The sequence below is a fragment of the Lutzomyia longipalpis genome, chromosome 3, assembly GCF_024334085.1.
Source record: "Lutzomyia longipalpis isolate SR_M1_2022 chromosome 3, ASM2433408v1".
NCBI classification, from domain to species: domain Eukaryota; kingdom Metazoa; phylum Arthropoda; class Insecta; order Diptera; family Psychodidae; genus Lutzomyia; species Lutzomyia longipalpis.
The window spans coordinates 24211166-24235410 of record NC_074709.1 but is presented as its reverse complement, the minus strand read 5'-3'; the positions used below and the strand labels follow the sequence as shown (position 1 = coordinate 24235410).

General features: G+C 33.0%; 2 protein-coding genes across 2 annotated transcripts in view; both read right to left on the bottom strand.

The window, feature by feature from the left end:
* Positions 1 to 23572, bottom strand: part of LOC129792936 (cyclin-dependent kinase 14) — a 118811-nt gene extending 95239 nt beyond the window's left edge. Inside the window, exon 1 of the mRNA XM_055832385.1 lies at positions 23345 to 23572. Coding sequence (XP_055688360.1) covers positions 23345 to 23423 — 79 coding nt within the window. The 5' untranslated portion in view covers positions 23424 to 23572. The remainder of the gene's footprint in view (positions 1 to 23344) is intronic.
* Positions 1 to 24245, bottom strand: part of LOC129792881 (activating transcription factor 7-interacting protein 1) — a 481750-nt gene that overhangs the window by 154173 nt on the left and 303332 nt on the right. The gene's annotated exons all lie outside the window — the stretch shown is intronic.

Genomic DNA, 24245 nt, shown 5'->3' with positions numbered 1-24245 from the left:
ATATTAAAGGAAATGGAGGAAGGAAAAATTTCGACAGACTGTCCACACCCAATTCCCTATTGGGAAGGCGTCGAAACTTTTTCGAGATATCTTCCACTTGGGCTGCCCAATTTTTTTACTTAAAAATAGGGCAGAAATTGGGCTGTTGATAAGGAAATATGCCGAATATATTACGAAAGATGATTTCCTTCCAAAATAGGGCAGCTACTTTCGACTTTGGAAATTATTTCCACAAAGTCAACATTTGGGAAAATAGTTCTCGTTGGGATGCCTGAAAAGGATGATTAAATATTTGTAAAGATTTAAACTAACATTGAGGTCCTTTCTATGTATTTTGAGGTTTTCTTAAGAATTTTCATTTGCTCAAAAGTTTTGTCCAAATCTCAATTCACCCAGAAAGGAATTTAAGCAATATTACCCCAAGTTTTCTCATCTATTCTCTTAGCCCTTAAACTCCGAGACAGAGACAGAATCTAACAAATTACAAAACAACTTTTCAAAGAAAATTCGAGGGTTGATTTTTTGAGGGATGCTCTTTGACATAGCGATTGATCGTTTGAACGTGAATCATTTTCCCTTTTAAGGGTGTGTGTGACCCATATAAAATTTGTCCCCAAAAAAGGATTTAATATTTCTCCCAGAAAATGTGACTGTCGCTCATTGATGGCAAACATCAATCACTTTGTTTCATCACGCAAAGGACCATGTAAAGGATGGGGAAAGGAGCAACGAGGTGAGTGGTAAAGTAGCTAAGAAATCTTCCGGCTCATTGGATATTTCAGTCAATTTCACTACCTTTTGGCATTTTGTTGTGCTGTAACCTCGCCCCCGCAAAGGGCATCACCCAAAAATGCTATGCGTCAGTGAATGTCACCGTGTCACATGGGAGGAAAAGTCATTTTTATCGATCTATCACACGCGCATAGCGCGAAAGGTTGTTACATAACGCAAAATATATGGGTGAGACACTTAATGAAGTTTATCATGCTTTTTAGAAGATACCACATACAACATTCTAGGGGTCAGTGCCAACATTTTCGTGTGTGGGAATATAACTAGAATTTTATTGGGCACCGTTCATGCGATTGCTGCCTGAAGGCACGGTGATATACTGTTTTAGTTTTCATGTTAATTACTCTCCTCCCTCACTCGCTTTCCATGTGGACTTTTCCACCAACAAATTAACTTGAAATTTAAATTGTCAAATGAACTAAATTACATACATGTAACACTTTTTGCTTCTATGAATGTTTTAAAAGAAATTTATTGTTTTATTCTTTAAAAATAAAAAGAAAATTCTAAAAGATTTCTTTAATATTTTAATTTTTTTAGAGCTTCTATTTATTTTAATTTGTTTATTCTATTTATTGCAAAAAAATAGATTTGAAAAGCTCAACATATGTATGCACGTACATAGGTATAATTTTTTCGCTTGAGAACGTGAAATAATCAGAACAAAATCTCAATTTTATTCTGATTGCAGAAGAATAAATATTTAAGCATTGTTGGTCAATTTTCTACAAAAAAAATCAAAGCTAAAATGCTAATAAAGACACAAATTAGTAAAATAATGATGTAGTTTTCATAGAATGATGTTTTAGCTGTAGCTTTTGCACTAAATTCCCACACAGACCAAATGTAGGGTGACACCCAATTTATCGTGTGCCACTATGTGGCAAATTGGTGAGAATGAAATAGAATTATATATAATATGTATAGACACCATGTATAGAGTGGCAAAGGGAAGCGCTTGGCAGAGTATTTAGTTATTCCTCAATGGCATACATATAATTAACAAAATGTTGAATATTGTTGGAGCACATGGAAAGCACTTGAACACGAGCCACTGTCCAAAGGCACACAAATTTAATTGTTAATATAATGAAGAGAGCGAGTTGGTGTGTTGTGAATATTCGTGGTGTTTGCATTTCCTCCAACACCACCCTCTCTGCTGTTTCTCCTCTTTTTTTGCACATCCACAAAATATTATTATTTCTGTACAACAAGTGCAATTAACCCAAATAATACTGAATAGAAAACCCCAAAAACGACAGTATTACACAAAATAATTTACACGGAATAATTGACAAACTGAAATGAGATTCGAATGTTGTGTGTTGCTGCTAAATACTCGCCCATCATATTGAATAAAGGAAGTGCGGGGCATCGTATACCACTGTTGGGTATTATTATTTACTTTCATTTAAATTGTGCAATTTTTGTAATTGTCGGTTTTTATTTTAATTGACAGTTTTTTGTTCTGGTCGAGCAAACATCATGGACAATCAGGGCGAAAAAGTTTTATATTTTGTATATTTTTATTTAAATTAGGGTAGAGGGTGGAGTAATTGGATCAACGGAATGAATTCTTTCAAAAATATTAAGTTCCTTTTTTTATTTTCTTTTCTTGTAATTTGAAAATTGTAAGATTTTTGGTATTCTGTGAAAAATACTCCAAGATTTTGACAGATTGTTTCTTTCTTTACTTGTATTAGAAAAAATATTAATTAGATTTATTTTAGAAATTTTTAACGTTTTTCGAGCAGTAGATTTTGTTTTTTTCCAGTACAGTAAAAAAAACGTTTTAAAAATATGAACTGTCAGATTCTTATAACAACTTTTAGGTTTTAAAAGAAAAAAGAAAGAAAAGATTTTTAATAGAATCGACACAAATGATTATTTTTAAACATTGAATTATGTATTTTTGAGTTTCTGCAGGTATCCTAACTAGATAAGCTCAACTATAATTGCAATAGGAGTTGATTCTGTCAAAAATCTTTTTTTTTTCTTTCATTGTGAAAATTTTCAAATTTTGACAGTTTTGTATTAAACTTAAATAGTAATTTTATCTTGCTATAAAAGAAAAAATAAAAGCTTCATATTCCAAAAATCATTCAGAAAGATCTTTATGCATGGAAAAACATTTTTCCCTTTTGTAATAGAACTTTTACAACTATATGAAAAATTTTCTGTCAAAATCTTAAAATATTTTTCATAGAATAGGTACCAAAAATGAATTCAATTTTAAGGATAGCAAATGTTTTTTTTTTACAAAATTGACCCCATATTTGTATTTTTTCTATTTTTTATTATCTTTATTCAAATAGTTTTAAATTATATAAAAAAGTTAATTTTTAACGTTACCATATTTTAAGTCTGTACCCAATATAACCCACCTCTTCCCTATGCAGATTTACATTACAAATAGAAAATATATTATTTACATTTTCATATTTGTTTTTAAACCTTTGAATAAAAACAATTTCAAATAATTATTTAATTTTTTTTTGCTACGGTATTTCAAAATTTATTATTTAAAGTGAAAAAACTTTTATTTTTATTATAAAAGTAAATGTCTAAAAACAAATGCCAATTAGTTAAAAAGGTTCAAAATCTAAGTTTAGGCTTATAAGACAGATAGTCTCGTCGTAATGGTTTGTAAACTATTTTGCATATTTTTTATTTTATAAAAGTTTCCTTAATTAGGGAAAAAGTAACTAATTAAAAAATATCATAATTAATTTCCTTCATCATAAAATGACCAAATAATACTTTAAAAAAAGAATCCTCGAAAAATTACGCAAATTTGCAGACAGATAAGTACTTATTTGAATGAAAAGAGAATTATGTTGATGGTGCATACTTGAAACTTTCACGAGACTGCTTTAATACTATTTTCGCAAAAACCACGTCGTCCCATGAGTGGGAGGGATGTTGTATACTTATTTACACATGGCTAAATATTTTCCAGCTCTGCTTCGTAGACACAGGCATTTTCCTCCACCGCATTTATACCATATGGATTTCACGAAATTTTCCTTTTAGTTTTGGTGAAATGGAAATTGTCAAAAATGGTTAACCAACATAAATAAAACCCACCACATACAGCAAATATAATGATGGTTTTCCTTTTGATGAAAAGAACCCGTATAGATGGTAAAGTACGAGGGATATTAGCTGACACAGAGAGTGAGTGAGTTTTTGGCGCAATGCAAAGTCCTTCGATATTGGCAAGTGATTCAATTTTGTGCCCTTTTTCCCTGCAAGTCTCTTTTGGAGAAGAAAATTTTATCGATTTCCCACTGCGATGACATGAAATAATGTACGCTTCAAGGCTCTTCGGCAATATTATGCTCCGCTTTTTTCTTGCTCTTCTCTTTTGCCTTCAACATTTTGCCTTAACCTCGAAGCAATAAAACCAATGGTCCTATCTCGATTTTGATACTCTTTCGGTGCTGAATGTTTTTTTTTTTACAAAAAAAAGAGATATATAATTTATATATAACGTGAAATACTCACAATTTTTCCTCAAGTTTTTTTCTTCTTGCCTTTTTTTTCGACAATATTCAATATATCAGAGGATTTTTTTTTTCATCGAACGTGTTTCATGAAACGACTTTTGGGGTTTTCCTTCTCGCTCCTCAATGAGACTGTTTGGCTTCTTAGTGCTTACCTGCAGGGGGAAAAAAAAAGAAAGAAAAAAAGATATTTTTGAGACTGAAAATGATTGATAAAATAGTCTGGTGAGCTCTCTTTGAGCAATGTCAGGAGGTCGTGTATTAAAATGAGAGTCACGAAAGTGATATTTGCAAGCCGTAAAGAGCCACAAAGTACTCAGAATAATGTTGTGTGAGCTTCCGTTTTCCATCATCACACTTCTCGTTTTTTTTTCTTCTTATACACTCTGATTGTCCACACACATTTTCCACGTAATGGCGGGGTCGCAAACGCTATAAAAAGAATTTTATAGCTCACACTCGTTAAAGTCACCATTCACGATCAAATGATGTCCATTCCCAAATGATACAATCAATTGACATGGAAGGATCTTTTCTTGCTCTTTTGCCCAACACCTTCGTCGTCACACAGAGAGAGCCATCTCTTATGTACATATATAGTAAAGTCCCACACATATGCCCGAGAGAAATTGCTGCAGAGAAATAAATTGCATTATCGTTTTTGGAGCTACACTGTATTCCGCAGAGACATCCCGCCACCATCATGTGGGCAGGAGACAAGACAGAGAAAAATCATGAAAATATCGCTCTCTCAGAGATTCCTTCGCCGCACAACCCGGCGCCCCCACTGTACACATCGGACGAGGAAATTTCCCATTTTGAGCACGTTTCATTCCACCGAGTTCAATTATAATTATAAATTAACTTCAGTGGCACTTATCAGCATTATAATTCTCAAGTGAAACTCCTACAAAATATATACAAATTACGAGTCTAGACGCAATACACACGAGATGCGGAGATAAATCACATTGAAATTAATTCAGCATTCCGGTAGCACAGATCAAATACCTATAACTAATGGAAAAAAAATCCATGCCAAAGGTGCCAGATTCCACGTGGAATGCCAAATGGCTAATGGGAAGCCTTTAAAATTTATAGCCAGGCTATAAAATCACCTTCAATCACATCATGAGGAAATGTTTAATTTTTTTTTGCCTCTACCAGTGAAGGTATATGAGGTGTAAATTACCAAAATTAAATCAATCTGTACCCTATATAATCTCATCTGTAGCACTAATCTCACATTTAGGGCGAAAGCCATTAAAATGATGAAGATAATTTGTGAAACTTTGTATTATCTATTTGTCAGCATATGCTTCAAAAAGGAGTTTATGCACTTTCTGTGGAAAAAAGTCCTTCATTTGGTGAAAGAATTGAGACACGCATTATTTTGTAAAAAAAAAACTTCGAGAGATTTCGTATTTCTAAAAGAGATCAGCTGAGATATTAACAAAGATTTGCCTAAAAATGCTAACAATGACGTCACTATTTTGTATTTTATCTCTTTAGAGATTTTATCTAAAATAATTTACTTATAAAATTAAATTCGTCTGTTGTAAACCAATAAATCAAACTTTTTTTTTAGTCTGCATGCATTATTCTAATAAAAAATAAGATTTAAAGAAAACACAATAGTGACGTCATTGTTTTCATTTTTAGACAAGTTTTTGAGACATTTCCAAGCTGATCCGAATGAAAAATGAGAAGTCTCTTTGGCAATTTCTTGTTATGCAGACATTTTAGGGATTCTTTGTACGGTAGCTAAGGTCACAACATGACTATAAAGGGTCCTTAAAGGGTTAAAAAAAAAACCTCGAAAATCTTCCATAGAAAATGTTGCAGTAAATATTTAAAAAATCCATCTCACCAAATGAGATAAATTGAAAAGTCTCACCGCAGCGGAGAGACAAAGTTACAGTGTGATTCGTGAAGTTCTTATGAATAAATCCAGCAATGTTTGTTATTATTCCCAAGAATCATACAAAATCGTGTGTTATGGAAATACTACCGTCACAGTAGTGAATATTTATAAGCATGCTCTCTTTGTATGAATGGTAAAACTAGAAATTCTTCGTATTTCCTTTTTTATTGTGGAGACATTCGGAAGAGAAAAGTAGAAAATATGAAGATACCCACGAGAGCATGCTGAGAATATGTGTTCACCATCATCCCTCAATTATGCATCTTGTTATGTATTTGAATACCAAATCAGGCACAAAGATCAACCACCATAGGGGGCGTTCTTTGAAGAACAATTTTCTAGATTTGTTTATCATCTAATATTGAGGATTTTTTCTATTTTGATCTTATAACTTGTTTGTGGAGTAAAATCCTTTTGCCACCAAATGTTTAATTTTCCCCACAATTCCTTTATTTCACCACTCGAATTCACCATCTTTCCTTTCCCCCCCTGAGATGCGCGGCAAATTCAAACTCATCGTTTTTTTATCAGTTTCCAGTACAGTAGGGCAATGTGATCCTTATTAAAGGTGTCACAGAAATAGGGTTAAAAAAATAAACGAAATACTGGAGCAAAGAGATAAAAAATGTACAATATGAGACAGAAAAAAAATCCATTGTAACACAGCACCACAAAATTCATGTGTATACCATCTACCGAAATTTTTTATTCATGATCCAACCACCCCCGCAATTTTTGCACAACTACACCACGTGTAATATTATCTGTGCCACGATTTTTATTTTATTCTTTTGAGAATCCCATATTTTCCACCGAAAAAAGTACCCCATTCACGGTGTACGGACCACGGTGTGTGGCACAGCGTGAGATTGAAAAAAAGGGAAGATATAGAGGGTGGAAAGATGGAAGAAGGAAAAACACTGCCAAGTGCGCCATTGACCGTGTAAATGGGGTAGAAAACGGTACGAAATTAAATGCAATAAAAGCAAAAGGAAAGAACAAGCAATTGAAAAGATTTTTCTGAATAGCAATGAAATTTTTTCTTCCTTTTCACCTTCTCGTCATTTATTCATTCCTTCGCTACACAATCTTTCATGGTATGCGAACCACCCCCCTTTTGGAATACACCCTTTCTTTCGCCCATATGGCTGCATATGATTCATTTGATGGTATTCTATGTTATTTCTTAGGATGTGCTTAGGGCCATGGCTATCATGCTCTATATATTTATCCAAAAAATTGTGTATTTATCCTAAAAATATGCGATGCTTCAATCCACAAGAAGATTCCATCAAATATTTTCGCACACAAGTGGACCAATGGAGAGTGAAGTCGTGAATGGGGGATAGCACACGATTAATGTTAACATGTTGGTTGGGAACACACATTCCCCTGGTGATGGCTATGATTATTGTATATGTTGGATGATGAAGTTTCACATAGACGACCATATGATGATGTGAAGCGGTTGTATTGTGTGCCAGAGGATGATTATTACATTCTCTATTATTCATGATCCCCATCCTAATACATAATATAAAAGCATACCGCATATTCAGCAGTAAACCTCCCTCCCAACTTCCATGGTCGCACACTTAATTGGACAAATTCTTCACTTTGTGCAACACAACGCATCTAAACCCAAAATCACGCAACATCATATATTTAGGGGTGCTGGATGAAGGGTTGAATGAGAAATGTCGATCTCACGTAGGGATGACAATCAGTTTTGAGTTGCTCACAAAATTTAGCCATTTAGATACTAAACGTGATGATATTATTTGCACATAAAAATTGATATTGCTCAATATAGACTGCAGCATAAAATTGACTTGTGAGTTCATACAGAATTCTATGAAAACTTGGAGGAAGAGAGATTGTCTAAATTCGTTCGTTCCCTCGATTTTTCTTTTTAGCGTCCATTTAAGGACTTTTCCCTGTTCAATATTTGTGATTGAAATTTACAAAGCCTGGCTTAGTTTGTTTCAGAAGCTGTGTCAGAATTTTTAAGGGAAAATTTAGTTTTTTGATAGACTTGACTTTTTTTAAAGTTAGGCTCTTATCGGTTTAAGGTTATTTGATGGTTAATCGGGGATAAATGCATTTATTTGAAGAATTTTTACCAATGCAATGCCCGAATATGATCAAAATGTAAACCTGAAGGCTTAAAGTCTGACCTGATTAGATTCAGCTTTTAAACAAAACTTTAGTCTAGCTTGAATACCCTCAAGTCCGGCCTAAATCTCGAGCCTAATTGAAAAAAAAACTTTGGCCTGGATTAAGAAAAAGCTTAGTTTGAATAACATCGGTTTAGTTTTAGAATTTAGGGCCTAGTTTAAAAATTTAGTTGAAAATAAAAAAAAAATCAAAATCTTAAAAACTAGAACCTAGCCTACTAGAACAAGACAGTCCGAGCCTTCTTTAAGAAAATATAAGCCTGGTTTAAGAAGCTTAGATCAGAATTATTTAAGTAGTTATAAATTTTAATCAGATATCATTTTAATGACTTTCAAATCTAGTTTTACTTTTTTTTTTAAATAATGTTTAACTTTCAGGAACTTTCCACGTCGATTTTTCATTTACAGAAAAACCACCACTTCCTGAGAAGAATTAAAGAAACAAATCCATTGTGACAGAATTATAATTTCTTCGGTGCATTGAATGAAACAATGGAAGCCACTAAATTGTGCCAAATCATTGTTCCTTCAAGCCTCTTCTTTTGTCGCACGAGGAGCATCCCCCTTTTTGTGTTTCCAAAAATACATATAAACCAACCCTCCGCAACAAATAAGGTAAACCATCATTTTCCTCGTCATCCCTGAAATATTTTAATACATCACCTGAGTGAGTATTTGGCGTAGACAATGGGGAGAATTTAAGTCTTTTGTTGAAGTTGACGCCACACTACACCCCAACCCACAAAGTACCCCATTAAACCCGGTGTACGGAAAATTTTGAAATTTATTCCACAATTTCACAGAGACCTCTTGTGCTTTATTTATCCATTTTCTCCTTCAAATTCACCCACAATTGGTGCTAACAACAATTTTATTGTGTACAATGTATAAGTTGTATTGAAGGCAAATAATTTTAGTATATATAGGGGACACCCCCCTCTTTAACTGGGTTTTTGCACTTTATGGGAGTGACTCCCTTTTTCACGGAAAAGGTGATGATGCTACCCATTTATACATATGTATATTGTAGGTTTTATAGCGTGTATAGCAAATGGTATTAAGCATCAGAAACATACACAAACAGCTCATTCACTTTTCAACCCCTTCGGCATGGCATCCCTGAAATTAATCATGTCAAAGTAGAGAAAGTGGACACAAGGGAGTCACATCGTACATTCAACTTGGACCCTTTTATTTGACTTGGGCTGGGAAAATTTTCGTGTGACGAGGATAAAAGAGATTGCCTCGTAATTAAGCAAAACACTGTTGAAGGACGGACGTTACTATACCTACACATAATCTTGAAATTGGAACACATTGACAAAAGGACTCATTGCCAACATTATTAGCACAATTTAGGAAGATTAAGTTTGCCTGAAAAACTCAATATTTCCCTGCAAAACTTTACAAATTAAGAAAATACTGCTATATTGCTGCTCTTTGTGCATAATAAATTAATTTTAAATTAAATATGCCTAATGTAGAGTAAACTAATTTAAACACTGAACGATAATTCAGGTGAGAAAGATAAATTTTCAACTTGTGACAGAAACTAATATATGTTTATTCAACATAAACTCTAAAACTAATATAACTTTTCAACATACTCTACTGTCCATTGAGTGAAGTTCCGTATAGTAATATTGAAACATTTCCCATCTCTAAATGTTAAACTACATCGACATGTCCGTGGAATATGGACCATACTCAAAATCTCTACTTTTTAGGACAAAAATTCTTTTAAAATTGCATCGATTTTTGACTTTATTTCACTAAAAAAGATTTTTTTTGGGTTTAACCCTTTCGTGTCTACGTGAAACATTCGGTTTTTTATCACGATATTATTTCTATGGATGATTTCAGAGAACATTCCTCTGTCAGAACATCTTCTCTAGCCATATTTACGTAAATTCAATGCATTTATGACTTGAAAAAATATTAAATTCAATAATGACCCAAACAACGCGAAAGGGTTAATTCGACGAATTTCAATAGTTCACATCATTTTTTTCTAAAGCACTAAATTCTACCTACAATTTGCATGAGATATACGAAAAAATGGTAAATTAGAGTCAAATCGGGAAATATAGCTAGTAATACTCGGACATCAAAAAAATTTTATGCACCCTCACCCTGTAATTTGCTAAACAATTAAAGTATTTTTTCATAATTAATTGTTTAATTCATTACTTTTGGAATGTAAAAAAAACACTCACAGATGCATACAGTAAAGAGAAACCTTCATACAGCATTGCAGCAAATGCTTCATGACCCGGAGAAAAATGGCTTTTTTCCGTGGAATTGTAGAAAGGTTTTCCTCTATACTTCTCTGGAATATTCTTAATAGATGAAGGAATAGTAAAAGAAAATGAAATATTTGAATACTAGCTATACTCAAGCATGATTAATATTATTCTGACACGTCGATATGCATTTCCCTATTGCTGGCGTATCAACAAATTTAATATCAAAGTTACAGATTTATTAGCAAGTTGAATTAATTTGTAAATTTGCAATTTCACTTTGCACGAAGCACCCTTCAAGATGAAAATAAACTTTCATCGCAATTTTGAAAAAGTGATATGATTAATATTCAATACATCCTTCCATGTATATAGCACAAGATTCCTGTATAGCATGGAAATGATTACAAAGAGAGCTCCGGAAGATGTTCACAGGAAGAATATGAATTTTCCTCACAAAGTAATGAAAGAGAGAAGTGAGTGCCTTTTCTTTGACTTTCGTGTACATTTGAGTGATCAAACCTTTAATTAAAGAAACATCAATTACTAACAATGAATTGCACTTTTGTATTCACAAAATGATTTCTTCGCAGCATGAAATGTGGAGTAAATGCAATATCAATTCACCATTTCAAATATCAAATTTGATATTTGTCTTGTCAAATCAAATATGACAAGACAAAAGTTCTTCGCTTTTTTATGTGATTTCTGGAAAGAAAGTTTCTCCGTATTATTTTTCAATTGAGCGGATGTAAATAGTATATTCGGTGAGGGGATATCAAATACCCATCTTTTAAACAATAGTCGACAATACAAGTATCAAGAATCAAGCAAAATGTGGAGAAGAAAAAAAAAGAAATATTGTATAAGAAAGTGTGTGGAGGAAAAGTGACATGATTCATGGTTTTTTATTTCCCAAAAGGACATGGTAATATTTTTTCTTTCACATTATTTCCCCTTTTTGTCCTTGCGCTATATTTTCCTCTTTTTGTTTCCCTTCATCACACTCCTTTTGCTGATTTCACCGAGAATATTGGGTGAGTCTCTCTCTCTATTCTTCTTCTATGAAGTAGTTATGTATGGTATATATAGCACAGAACAAAATATTCTTTTCTATGGCATAAGAAAGTCCAGTCACGCACGACTTTTTGCTTTTACCAGCCCTCTATTAGACACTTCACCCACAAGATTCTTCACTCCTCCAAATCACCATTAATCGCATTCCATCACTTTTGTAGTTGTTAGTGACTTATTTGGTCCCTCTCGCTTTGTCCTCATTCGCACACCAGCTACTCAGGCCATTCTTCTTTGCCACGTTGGGGAAATTGGGGAAAAATGTGTTCTTATTTGAAATTTATAGGATAAGATTGATGTCTATGAGGACACCCAAATACATAAGGGGAGAGAAAATGCACAAAATGTATTACCTGCCTTTGTCGGGAATACTGTGCCAAGGTGAAAAATTAGGATATAATCTGAAAAGGTGAGCAACGTTGGAGGGAGAGGGAAAAGGCAAAAGAGACGAGGGATTCCCAAATTGGATAAACGTTTTCTATGTTGCAAAAATAATAAATTACACCGTGAAAAATTTATCCATCATATTTCTTTAGGATTATTTTTCAAATATTTTCATAATTTGGAGAAATTAGTTTGGAATTTAAAATTCTAATATTGGAACTTAGACATTTAAGTTTTCTTAAGAATGTCATAAATTTTCTTAAGAAAAACTTATGATATCTTAAGTTTTCTTAAGTTAAATTTAAGATTCCTTAAGATTATTTAAAGAATATTAAGTTTTTCTTAAGATAACTTATGATTATTTAAATTTTCTTAGTTGTCTTAATTAAGACTTTATTGTAATACTTTTTTTTTAACATTCTTAAGAACTTTTCAAGTTTTCTTAAAAAAAAACTTAGGATTTATTAAGAAAAATATATAATTTCTTAATTTTCACAATCAAAACTTAAGATTTCTTTAGTCAGGTTGAATAGGTTCAAATTCATATTTTCCGAAGATTTTTCCTGGTGGTCTTAATTCGTAAAAATCAGCGAAAAATGTGCATTCGCTCGGTTCAGCTTGGCTCAAGAAATCTTAAATTCCGCTTAAGAATACTTCGAGAAAAAGAAATCCTAAAATTCTTTTTTAAAAATGTTAATTTTTGCTTAAGAAAACTTAAGAAATTCTGAAGAAAAGTTTTAAAAAAAATCTCAAGAAAAACTAAGAAATCTTAAAACTGTTTGACCAGTGAATTTCACTTCCTAACCGCGGTATTAGTTAAGAAACCTTTAAATTCAAACTAAATAGCTCTAAAATGAATTTAAAAATAACTCTAAAAATAAACTAATTTTTAATCATGAAACTCAATCGTTAGAACAATGATTCTTAGGTACAAATTAGTATAAAATTTACATTTTCCCAAATTGGTTTGTAGTTAACTGACCAACAATCAAAATTCCTAATATTTTTTTTATCTAAAAAAATAATTTAAAATTTTTACCGACATTTTTACAACTTTCAATTTAAATAAATTATGATTGCGTGGTTTGTTTTTTTTTATCTACATTTCCGCTTTATGAATAATAAAAAAAAGTTCAATAGTAGGTAAAGAAAAATTATTATTTTGTGCGGTGTGTAAATTTTTTCAATCTCCCACAAAAATTTATTAGATTTTAAATCGCTTTTGTTTTTACCCTCTCTAAATTCCCGCGTGTGGTGACATTCTTTGGTGTGGTGCGAAAAAATGGTGGGTAAACGGAAAGTAAATGGGAAATTAAATTGTGCCTTTTAAATGTTATTGCCTGGTGAGCATTTACTTTGAGCTGTAATTTGTGCTTTAGAGCTGAGAAAATTGATATTTAAAATTTTTGTCATAGAAAGTGGAGGAATTTTAGCTATCTTTTAGGGTGAACGGCTCATCCATTTATCATGACAAAGATTCCACCCCAAATGTGCGCTCTAAAATGTGAATGTGCGCAAGTTTATGGGGAAAGATGGAAAAGGGATTTCAAAATGACTCTATATATGAAAAGTTATACTCTCTATCTCAAATGGATTAAAGCCCAAAAAAAACTCTCACATTTTTCTTTAAACCCTTTGGCGGTGCCAATTTCCCTAAGTAAACGTTAGGAAATTCTAGATAAATTAATTTGAATTTTCGTCATATTTATAGTATACAGAGTTGATGCATAAAAATCAGCTACACCATATGTGGTACCGTGGTGTCACACAGAGTTATTATGATTTAACCAAGGCACCACGCAATGCTGAAGAGTTTATTATTATGATGCCTTGCCCTTGCTCCCTGAATATGAATTAATTAAACTCGATTGTTCTGCATACTAAATAAATTTTCCATATTCGCACCCTCAATTGATCAATAACAGCTGCAGTTCAACTATTTTGCAATTTTGATATGACAAATGGCCATAAAAAGCTCCACAATCATACACAAGGAGAACAAATAAGAGGACAGCATGTCATTAACGAAAAAAAAATCAGAAAAAGAGCAAAAAGATGGTGGTAACAGCTTGCCAAAATAGTGTCACAAATACACGGTGCAGGAAAAGTTTTGTATTTGAAAAACTTCCTCTATATATACGCTAAAATGGAAAACGTGGAAAACAAGGGGAATGTTAAGAGTGCAGCCAAGTGAAAATTTCATCCACTAACTCTGACAGACATCATGTATAAATTTACCAAAGCCCCACACTCAAGGAAATAACTTTTAACCTTATATGTCTGTAATTTATCTAAATATCAGAGAGTTTATGTTTTACTTCAGGAAAATTATGTAAAATTCGTAAAATTCAAATGTTTTATTACTTATTTTATTGCGATTTTACTTTTATTTTTAGGGCATTACTTAGAATTTTAATATGTTGTTAAATGTGGCTAAAATTCCCTATTTCTGCCATAAATTTTCTTAAACCTGGTTTAGGTTACTTAATCTAGTCCTAATTTTTTCAAGGTCAAGCTTTTAAACTTTAAAAATTAAGTCAGGCTGTGTTGGAGCTGAATACTCTTTTGGATGATTTTTATGAAGTTTCATGTGAAGGGCATCAATATGTAGAAAATCATCAAAACATGTAATGAATCCTGTTTGAGCCTAACTTACCTTAAAGTAATAAAAATCTTTAGTCTCTCCCGAAAAAAAAGCTTAGCTTTAGAAACCAACTAAGCCAAAGTTAAATGTGAAATCAACCCAAAATCTGAACCTTTCAAAACACAACCCAAAATCGAAAAGCATAATCGATAGACGCGGCCTTTCCGTTTTTCCTAGTTTTGCGACCTTATTTTAACTTATTAGTTTTACTGGGTTTACTCAAAGAAACACAATTCGCGTAAGCTTAGTCAGCTTACCAGTACATTTGAAATGAACCAACATCTAAAAATTTAACTCAAAATGTATTCCACATTCGATTTTACATTTATTTACAATTTCATCAACAATTTGTCAACAAAAATAGTAATTGTATTATTCAAAGTCAAAATAACATTTAATAAAACATTAATAAATACACCAAATTGGCAGTATTGACATTCTCTCCTCTATATACGACTGACAATAATTTCGTATACAGCACAATACATTTTAAATTTTCATTGCGATTCCGCCATCAATTCACTCTCTTTGGAATTAATTTCAATTGAAAAGAGTTGATTTTGTTATTGTGAATCATGTGACCATAAAACATTTATTACATATTGAAAAGAAAAAAAAACTATGTATTACGTGCTTTACAATCTGCACGCTTGTCCCCTAGAGTAGACCTCTTGTGATTGTTAAAATTATTAACAATCGATATTCAATGTGAATTGATGCACAATGATTGTTTATACTGGCACGTTAAGAATTATTCGTATAAGTTATGCATGATAAATTTTCTACATGGAGGACATAACGCATTTCCTCAAGTTTTATTCCTTCGTGAATGGCTTTCCTATGTGGTTGAATGAGGTGGGGGGCGAGGGGAAGTGAATGAGGTTAAGACGATAAAGTTTTCACGGTTTTCACTTTTCTTCCCCATTCCCCATGGGGCGAATGTACAGCACAATTATGATGAAAGGGAAAGGGGCTATGTGTTTGATGTTTTTCCCAAAGCCAATGCGGGACATAGTGGCTGAGGGGGGCTGTTGGGGGGTTAGGAGAAGAAAAGGATATAAGGAAGTGACGTTTTCCCTTCTGTGGGAAATTGATGAATAAATCTTTAGTAATACAATAAAGTTGTAAAATTTTAATTGAATCCATTCTAGTGAATATTTTACATGAGAGGAAATTGGTATAATACCCCAAAATACTATACCTCTCTCTTAGATTTGAGAGAATGGGTACTCGGGCTGGGATAGGCTGGGGTTCTGGGAGAATCAAGGCGGCGAGATAGCAGATTATAATTAGGAAAAGTTTGTAGTGTTCTGTATAATTTCTTCATTTGAAATTTGCATGAATAAATTAGGAAAGATGAATTTGCAAAAATGTCCCACAAATTGTTAATTGAATTCATTTTCATTTCAACTTTATTTTTGCGTTCCTCCTCCCACGCGAATCTCTCACACATTAGAGCATTATCCTGAGTGGTGGAAATCACGTATAGAAATATAACTAAATCCACTACAAATGTAGAATCCTCAATTTTAATCAATTTGCATTTTATTGTTTTCCCCAACATATTCACCTAATTATCATGCTCATTGAAAGCCCCACCCCCTATGTGAGTCTTCTCCACTAAATCTCCGCGATGTGACTGAAAATTCCGTCGATTAGACGATAAATCTCCCATATGCACCACTTGTATTGGAGATTTGAATGGCACTTTTAATTAGGTCAATAGGTAATTGAGATTCGATGTGGTGCACTTGAATGCTCCTATCTGGAGTGTGAATTTATTCATGAAAATTGGTCATGCGGGGGTAGACGAGGGTGCATCTGACAAATGAGAGACCAATATGTGAATATTATGAAGTATTAAATTGATTTTCGAAGCACATAATTCGATAAATCCAATTACAGATAAATTCTATCTAATTTACTCGCAAAGCGTTATTCCACCAAATTATCCTCCTATTATTATGAAAGGCGGAAAATCAACAAGTACATACTACAAAGAAGCATTAAATGTTAAAGCATACCAATCTAAAGATGATCACAATACAATATTTAACATTTGATCGTATTCAGCGACCAAGAAATCCTTGAAATCCTTGAAACAGTGCAAATACTTAAAATTTCAAAGATTACTTCTTCGTAGAAAATGATACATCAATCAGTTTATGCAGTTTTGAGGAAATTATTGTTTATATTCTACACATTTTTAGGGCTTCCTAAAACTTTTCATTTGAGTCTGATTTTATCAAAATCGGTCAAGCCGTTTTCGAGTTATGATCGATTTTCGATAAAAATTCTAACGGCTATATTGGTTTAACGGCTTGACTGATTTTCAAACCTAAGCTATCGTTAAAAAGGTAATAAACTTCCCCTTAATTTAAATGTAAGAAAAACTTTTAAAGAAATAACGTAAAGTGTTAGAAAACGAATGTCAATCATTTGAATGTTAGAAAAGAAATGTCAAATGATAGAAAAAATCACAGAATTAAGCTTAATTCGTTAAAATTGTACAAAATCTGATTGAAATACAATAAGTATTTAATGATGCTCCAGTGACGTTTCCAATGGTATTTTCACCTTCATCAGGAACATAAATTAAAAATGATCTTCAAATAATGTTATTTCGCAAAAAAACTTCCACAATACAATGATTTTTTTATGCTCCAATTCTTTATCAATAAAGGAAGTTGGAAAAAAAAGACTTATGGCTGTGGAATAAAGACAAAATGGTGCTACTTTGGATGATTTGTCTGCACTGAAAAAGCAACTTGAGTTTGGTGCATTTTACCAAGATGCTAACACCAAATACTTCGTCGTTCCCCTTCTTCAAGTGTAATGCATTAAGTCGGCGAGGTTTTACAGTATATAGAGTGGGTATAGAGAGCATAAAATTGAGAATGTTGAAGATTTTCGCAATAATTTTCACAAACATTCTGGTGCTTGGCTAAAGTCCAACAATTTATGGGATTACTTAAAGTCCCTATATACATTTAAATGGGTGTATAAAGTTCAGCATTTCACTTGTGGGGGGTATTTTATCTAACAATTCTTTCACCCTGCTTCTAAATGTATTGTAGATGAAAAGTCTGTGCAAAAAAAATGAGGAAATTGGAATAATTTTATTATATTAAATAATAGATAAATAGATAGCAATAACCATTTCCTGTAGACAGGCGGAAGGAGAGAGAGACAACAAAAAAAATCAAACTGCTCTCACATTTTATTCTGACACGAGACTTCAATCAAATGAATCAAACGAAAGAGAGGACGTGTGGGGGAGGTGTCATGGGTCGTCGTATACAACAAATGTAAAAGGTGAAAATGTCACGGGCAACATGTTATATTGTGAAAAATGTCCATCAATTGCAAATATTTGGGATAAATCTCAATCGATTAACTGATAAAGTTCTCTCCCACTTCCATTGGATTGTTTCAATTTTTCAATTTTCTCCTCCATCCCCCTCGCGCATTCCCCCAATCAATTGAAATGTCAATCAAACTCTTTTTTTTCTGAATGCTCAATACCTTTTGCGCCCTTTCTCCGCATATGCTTCTGGTGGAAAAAGTCGGAAATGTTACATGTGGAAGATTTTTTTCTGCACTTGTCGCAAAATGTTTCAAATCAAAGACATTTACGTTTCATTGCGCTCTATCGGTGGGTTAAGTTCCCCCTTTTAAGGGTGGATTTCTTTAAATGCACTTTCCTCCTGAGGAAATGGCCCGAGTATCCGTTCTATTTCACTGACCCATAAATACATGATCCTCTCTAAATCCCATTCCGCAGCAGCATACTCAACATACAGGATACACGAATCCCCTTTCCTTATTCCCATTTCATTTCCCTTTTACATTCCTTTGCACAAACCCCCCATGTTACCTATGTATGTGGAAAGCTAAGTGAGAAAGCACCTTTCGCTCATAACTTGTTAACAAATCTCCCGATAACACTGGAGGGTTATACTGCAACTTCTTCACTCCACCAAATCATCCCTCATCAGGTGGATTGAATAAAGATTTCACAAATGCCTCAAATGCAAATCGATTGTGCGATCTGTTGGGGATTTTTTTTACGTCTAGGAGTGAATTGAATTTTCTTTCTATACTGCAAGGTACGTGTGTGATTGAGTCTACCTACTAAGAATACACCTAAGGTTCCTAGAAGTCTTTTCTTGTGGAAGAGATAAGAATTTTTGTTTAAAAAAAATTTCATCGGAGATTCTGAAAAAAAGAAATTCTCATTCGAGCTTCATATCTTACGAGAACTTAGCTAAAAATCTATTCTAGGAGATGTTTATAGGAAGAAAAATATTTTAATTTTTTTTTTTGCAATTTAAACGATGTTAAAAATTGATTTAGAAAAAAAAGAATTAAAGTTTATAACGATTGAAATTACTAAAGCATAATAAACGGTTGTTTCTCCTACATTTGAATTGACAGCTTTTGACAATTTACTTGTGTATTTTTTAGTTTTGACATTTTCCAGCGATTGACATTCTTTTTCTCAACGATCGAAGTTTATCTGACTAACGTTTATTATATTTCTTTTCTTTCTAAAACTTGTCGCTTTTTTCTAAGAACGTTAGTTTAAGTAGGACGTTTCGATTTAGTCGTTCGAAATTTTTAAACGTTTGAAAGGTTTTAAATTATCATATTTGAATTTTTTGTTTTTTTTTAAATCTAGAATTTCTTTTAACTTTTAAAAAAATCTATATATTGCCTAACATTTACCTGTCGTCATAACATAAAAAGTTTCGGGTTAAGTATCCAAGAACAAGAGTTTTTAAATTTCTAATTTTTTTAATGAATTTTCTCTCTCTAAACAACAGTGTTTCTTTACCGTTTTCACATCAAATAAAGAATGGTTTATAAGGAAAAGAAAATATGCAGAACCTTAAAAATTATTGATGAATTATTAAGCTTACAGCTAGATATCCACCAAATGTACCTAAAGTTTATTTCCTTACACAAAAACAAATGTTTTAATGCCCTAATTTTTTTTATTGTCGTGCAGAATATCAAATTTGACATAATTCTCATAGGTTAATAGAACGCAAATATAAATAAAAATGTGCGGCGTAATTTGTTCACCTTTTTCCCCCAATGGAATGGTGAATGAATGAATATTATTTATGGGTAAATTGTAAATTTTTATTATCAATTGTGCCACAATATTGTCAAATCAAATTGACATTGTGTGTGAATTCGCATGACCAATTTTAATCTCAAATCCATCCCCATTTTAGGCTGTAACACAAAAAAAAACTATTTGACTGTGTTGGCTCCAAATGGTGGGACAGGTATTGGGCTGAAAATAATGCATATATAGTGAGGAATGTCGTGCAGAAGGTGAGAGAGAGGTGTGAATGCAATAAATTGGATTACGTAGGCAAAATGATAGTGTTTAAACGTGGAAAATTGTGTTTGATGGAGCAAGGAGCGTACCAGCTTATATACCGTGTGCCTGGTTATAAATGAGATGAGGAGAAAATCTCCAATGTAAAATTTTTGCTTTACTTCACATGGCGCAGAGTTTAAAATAATATTTCATTTGCATGCACGTGTCATTTCAAATTATGTGCTGCACAATTTCCCCTTCGCTTTTCAAACTTCATCTCACATCCTCGCGTGTCATTTGGCGACACACCGCACCAGACTCTTACAGCCAAGTTGGTGCGGCGAAGATGGGAAAGATGCTGACCCAGCAACTACTTGCTAGTAGCATCATAGGATATGTTGAGGAGCAACATCGCACCAACATCAGCATTCATCCTAGCAGAGATGCTACATTCTCCAATTGCTATATACACGCGCTCTTCAATTCTCAGCTTTTGTACAATCAGTGGGGTGGCCACTGAAGGACCCTTCGCGTCCCCTATGTAGACGACACCCCACTGCAAATATTTAAATGCACCGTAAATTGTGTACATAGGGATTTTGCTTTAATGTGCGTGCACGAGCCATACATTACGGGGAGAAGAAAAAACGGAGGGAGATTTAAGCCCAAATGCACATGATCGGGATTGAAAAAAAAGAAAGGGTCGATCACCCCATAGCTAAAATGGCACAGTGAGTATGACTTGGAAGTGGAATTTCTCGCACAATTGGGGGAATTGTTGTTTGTACAGCAATTATTGCCTGAAGCAACTTAAATTAATGTCTTCCTCAAAAACCTCGTCTCCCTTCGCGCTCTATTTTCTTCTTTTTTTTGCCCCTCAACAATTCCTCCAATTGGCAATAGCCTGGTTGGTTTCTCAAAAAGCCGATGACCTATTTTCCCCGCGTGTCGAGTGATACAGAGAGACAGCCTAATCGTTGACACTCCTAAAGCTGCTAAAAGACGTCTCTCTGTGTTTTTTTTCTTCATCTACCACCATCATCTATCTAAAATGGCAAAAAAGCAGACCCCCCTTAATTCGGATTTTCACAGAGGAGGAGGAATATTGCTCTCGAGGGACTCAACGTCGCACTGGGAGGCAAACTAAATAGCAAAACAGAGAAACAAAGGCAAACGCTTAATAATCATCCAAATTGCTATCGACCGCCGAGTACGTACACAAAGAGATTCCCATTTTTTTCACGACTAAACTGATAAGATATTCGCGAAAAATGTGTGAAATTTATTTCTGAATAATTGTTATATACATTATGTATGTAGTACATATTATTAAATTAATATATCTTTATTCTATCTAATTAGGAGAAAAATTAGATAAAAAATAAATTTAAAATATAGCTAGAATTAATGAAAAAGTTTTAAAAATGTTTAATAATAAGAATTCAAAATTTCTAATTATGGGTAGTACTCAAAAACAATCCACTCCTTGAAATCTTTGAAATTTAAAATTTCAAAGATTTTGAAATTTGAATTCCTTTGAAATTTGTAAATTTAAAATTTCAAAGATTTCTTGATCTCTGAATAGAACCCAATAACGCCAATAACTAATTTTTAAGAACAAAAACTGCCAAATATTATCTTCTCTACATGACCTTATTTTCAATCTGATTTCGTTCTCTTCCTAATTGTGAATTTAATCTCTGTTAATTCGTATCTCAATAGCTCCTCCTATTGATTTGAGAAAATTAGGACAATTTCGTCTTCCAGGAGCATCAGCCAAGGATCAGTTAATTAGGCTAAATGAATGTTTGGAATTCTTTTCAGAGCTTTCTATGCTGTATGTGTCTTCTTTTAATCTTAGTGTTCATTGAGGGATCTAAGCAAGAAAGGTTAATATTTTAAAAGCTTGAAGTTAGGCATCAGTTAGTTATTCGCAGTTATTGTTTATTTTAAATATAAAAATTTAAAATATTTTTTAAGAGAATTTTTAATTCTAATTTGTTTTATTTCTTTCTAGCATATATTCAGCTTTTAGTCTGATTTATCCTAACGCCTAACCTAAGAACTAAAGAGTTTGTGCAACGGTTAGAGCTAAGTGTCGTGTCCTAGGCTGTAGGAATACAGATTTTTCTAACTGGCCTGACTGAGAACTGCACTGTGGTTTCAGAAGGCGTTAAGGAACTATGATAATCGAAATGCAAAAATACAATTTTACCGAAGCTTTCGGCATAATCACCTCAATTCTCAATTTAGTTACAAGTTAGTCTTATAAGTATCTGTTACTTTTTCAAAATAAATAATGAGCCAAACTTCTATAAATATTAGATATTCTACGATTATAAATACTTCAAAAACTCTCATTTACTACCAATTGGAAAATCTATCAAACATCCTTTGTAGCTCTTTCCCATCCATTCACCATAAAACAATTAAGATGATGAAGGATCAATACTTCCTTGAAAGGTATCATAAATCCATCTCACCAATTGAGCATGGATGATAAAATTCATATAGGTACCTACTTGCAATATATACCCTAGTTTAAAATTCTCGTTAGTCCTGTATATTCATTTCAATCTATCCTTTCTATCTTACGTGGAATCCGTCAATCCTTCTATTCCAATTAGAATCATATTGTAATAATTCTTCCAGAAAATTATGTCACAGATCAGTTAACTAACCAAGTATGACCAGGATACTTCTCCACTCCCAGGTCCAAAAAAAAAACGTTTTTCTTTTAAAAATTTCTCTAAAGAGAGGAAAGTTTAACAAATTTTGAGATCTCTTCACTTTCTTTTTAGAAACAGATAGTTTCCTAACCATTCTTATCCTTCTTGGAGAAGATTATTGCGAATTTTGGTCACTTCTGCATCCCAATGCTGAATTAAATATGGAAATCAACATTGAGACTCGGGACTTCCATCTTCTTTACAAATAAGTGTTACTAGTTCAAAAGATTGGGGTTTTTAATTACATATTAAATATTCACTTCATAGCAATGATATTAATTTCAGATCCGGACACAGAACTTCCATCTCCTGAACAATTTGATATAACTTTCTTTTTCAATTTTTCAAATTTCAATCTTTCAACTGGACAAAGAGCTGCCCAAAATCCTCCTTTCCTCTCACAATACATTCCTCTACTTTTTAGACTTTTAGTAAATAAACTAATAATAATTTTAAAAAAAAGTATTGAGGGATGAATATTTTTGGGAATAAAAACAACATCAATGTGTTTCTTGTGCTCAACACAGGTGACTCACCTTCTTTCTTGACGATTTGTGTTGGTGGCGATAGTGAATTCCCATCTCCTGACGCCCTATCTGTGGTGCAATTGTACATTTTCACTAAACACACTAATTACACTATTGATTAGTTTAGTAATTTTCACCGAACCATAACGCAATCACCACTTATTTTACCAATTTTCTCGCAACACCAACAAACGCCATTGCAAGCTTCCTCGAATGTTACCCGCGTGTAGGCGCCACTAACCGCCAAGGCGCAACGATGGATGTCAAAAAGAAATCGTTTCATTCAAACATGACATTTTGGTATGTTTCTTGTCACATTTCTCCGAACAAAAGATGAAACTTCGAAAAATGGCAGAAAATTGAAAACAACATAACAGACAATTTGTCACTTGTTGCTACTTTTGTCGTATAACACTCAAAACTCCATATAAAAACACTGGAAAATTAACATGAAAAGTAGGAAAACTCACGTCCTGTTGCTGGGAAAGCCAAGCAAAGGATTTTGAAGAGCAGGAAGAGAAAAAACAAGCGGCAAAATCGCTTTTAGCTTCCTGTAGTAAAATTTCTCTTCGACCGAAATGAGTTTTCCTGGATTTTTACATCTTTCCCAAATTTTCCGAGAAAAAACACTCAAAATACACAAAGAAGATACCACGATAGCTGGGAAAACATTGAAGGATCCTTGAAAGAAGAAAGAGTTTCAGCTAAAAGCGGGAAAATGGCTAAAAGAAGAAAACAAAAAAAGGAAAATGGAATTTTCTTTCTAATTCAAATGAATTCTCGCAAATTTTCCTATTTTCTTATATTTCCCGAGATAAAACAACGAAAAGAGGCAAAGAAAGAGCCACAGAAGCTGGAAAAGTCCCAACAAATCACTGCAAAAAGCGCCAGGAAAGCCGCAAAAAGCTTC